General features: G+C 41.5%; 1 protein-coding gene across 1 annotated transcript; it reads left to right on the top strand.

Annotated features, from left to right (window-relative positions):
- Positions 1 to 73: 73 nt before the first annotated feature.
- Positions 74 to 1,793, top strand: SARC_13005 (hypothetical protein; the record flags this gene model as incomplete). The annotated part of the gene is made up of 4 exons (XM_014292876.1): positions 74 to 203; positions 557 to 747; positions 1,190 to 1,330; positions 1,647 to 1,793. Coding segments are annotated over 4 exons (609 nt in total), but the record flags the coding sequence as incomplete, so codon positions are not given.
- Positions 1,794 to 1,936: the final 143 nt, after the last annotated feature.

The raw sequence follows: 1,936 nt of genomic DNA, 5'->3' as shown, positions 1-1,936 counted from the left end.
CTGCCCATACAACCATAAACCATACCAGATATCACTATTCACCTTATACATCACACTCGCCTTCGCATACCAGACCACACAAGTTGTAGTTGAACATGAAGGTGCTGAGTCTGCGGAACTGATAGCACTGGTTGGTGATCGGACAGAGACTGTCTGCCCAACGACAGAGTACATTGACACCTTGGCCTCGGCTTGGTTTGGAAGTATGTTGGGATGGGTGTATATATACTTGGGTTTCAAGGTTTAGAGGTTTAGTAAAATTAGTGCTTACTGCACTGTCAATGTGTTGGGGTGGATGTGCTATCTACTTTGACCGGTTTTAGTGTTTAGGGTTTAGGGTCTTAGTGTTTTAGTACTATCGGTGCTGACTGTATTGTGAGTGTGGTGAGTTTGGATAGGTATGTACTTTAACTACCAGCACGCACACATACTTGAACACAAAGTTTTTTAGACGAAGTACTCCGGCACGCTCAGGCATTGAATACTAACCTACAGATAGCATAACACTTCAACCCCAAAACCTACAACCCTAAAACCCTAAACCCCTTCCCCACAGACGACTGCAAAAGGGGTTGGAAGATCGACAACGCCAGTGGCGAACCACGTGCACACGCCATTGATTACCTCACCCAACGGCACATGAACACCAACGACTGTGTGGTTGTGGACGCATACTACGCCGTGTATCTGTGGGTGGGCTCTAACGCACGACACAGTGACATGACTCAGGCCATACGCCTGGCCAAGGTCAGTGGGTGTGTGGGCATGTGTCACATGTTATATGTACGTGTGTCCTGTATGTGTGTGTACTGTAGGTGTATCACAGGAGTGTATGTATATGTGTAACCACCCCACACAACGGCACCTGCGCCGCAATGACTGTGTGCTTGCTATTAAATTGTATGCGATTCAGAGTTTTAGCTACACTTGTGTACGTGCTACTGTCATTCAGCTTCTAGTCAATCAGCAATACATATGTATACACTATCTATTGCCCGTAATCAGGATTATCCATGTTAGTACGAACATTTCATCCGTTGCCCGTAATCAGGATTACCCATGCTAATACGAACATTTCATCCGTTGCCCGTAATCAGGATTACCCATGTTAGTACGAACATTTCATCCGTTGCCCGTAATCAGGATTACCCATGTGAATACGAACATTTCATCCGTTGCCCGTAATCAGGATGTGTGCGATCTCGTACAGAGTGATCCCAGGCGCAATGTTCATGGCTGCTTCAAAACCATGATTGTAACTGAGCACACACTCAGCGACGGCTTCAAAGCACTGTTCCCTCGCTGGACAGCAAACACACCCATCACAGCTGTAAGTGGCATGGATCGATTCATGCTGTATGTTAGTTCTCAGTTGTATATCTCGGTCAGATTGGTTGATTTTAGTATATATACTTTATATACTTGAATATTTGGTTGTTTTGAATAAACTTATATATATTGTGTGTATACTTCAATTTGAATATATTTTTGAAAAAGTATACTTTCATATATTTTGTACTAAAAAAGATATTCTAATACACAATATTTTCATATACTTGGAGATATTTTAATATAAATTTATATATATATATTAATAGGCATATAGTTTAATATACTTTTACATATCCATTTGCATGTACACACAGACAAGTGACGACGAGACGACAGTCGTTGATCGCAGGACGGATGTAAGAAGGTTAACGACGTTGCAAAACATTTACGACAGCTACGAAGAGCTCTTCCAGGTCAAGACATACAGCATCGAAGATATGAAATGTTATCAGAGGACGTAGGGTGTGTTGAGAACTGGTTTGCTACAAACAATGTTGCACGATTGATAGTGATACAACCGATAGTGTTTGTTCCACGCACAACATCACACTGATAAAAAAGTTTCTAATACAAGGTGTATTATATATATATATATATATATATA

The sequence above is a fragment of the Sphaeroforma arctica genome (assembly GCF_001186125.1).
Source record: "Sphaeroforma arctica JP610 unplaced genomic scaffold supercont1.2803, whole genome shotgun sequence".
Lineage (NCBI taxonomy): Eukaryota > Ichthyosporea > Ichthyophonida > Sphaeroforma > Sphaeroforma arctica.
The sequence above is the reverse complement of the archived record's forward strand: the minus strand, read 5'-3'. Positions and strand labels throughout refer to the sequence as shown.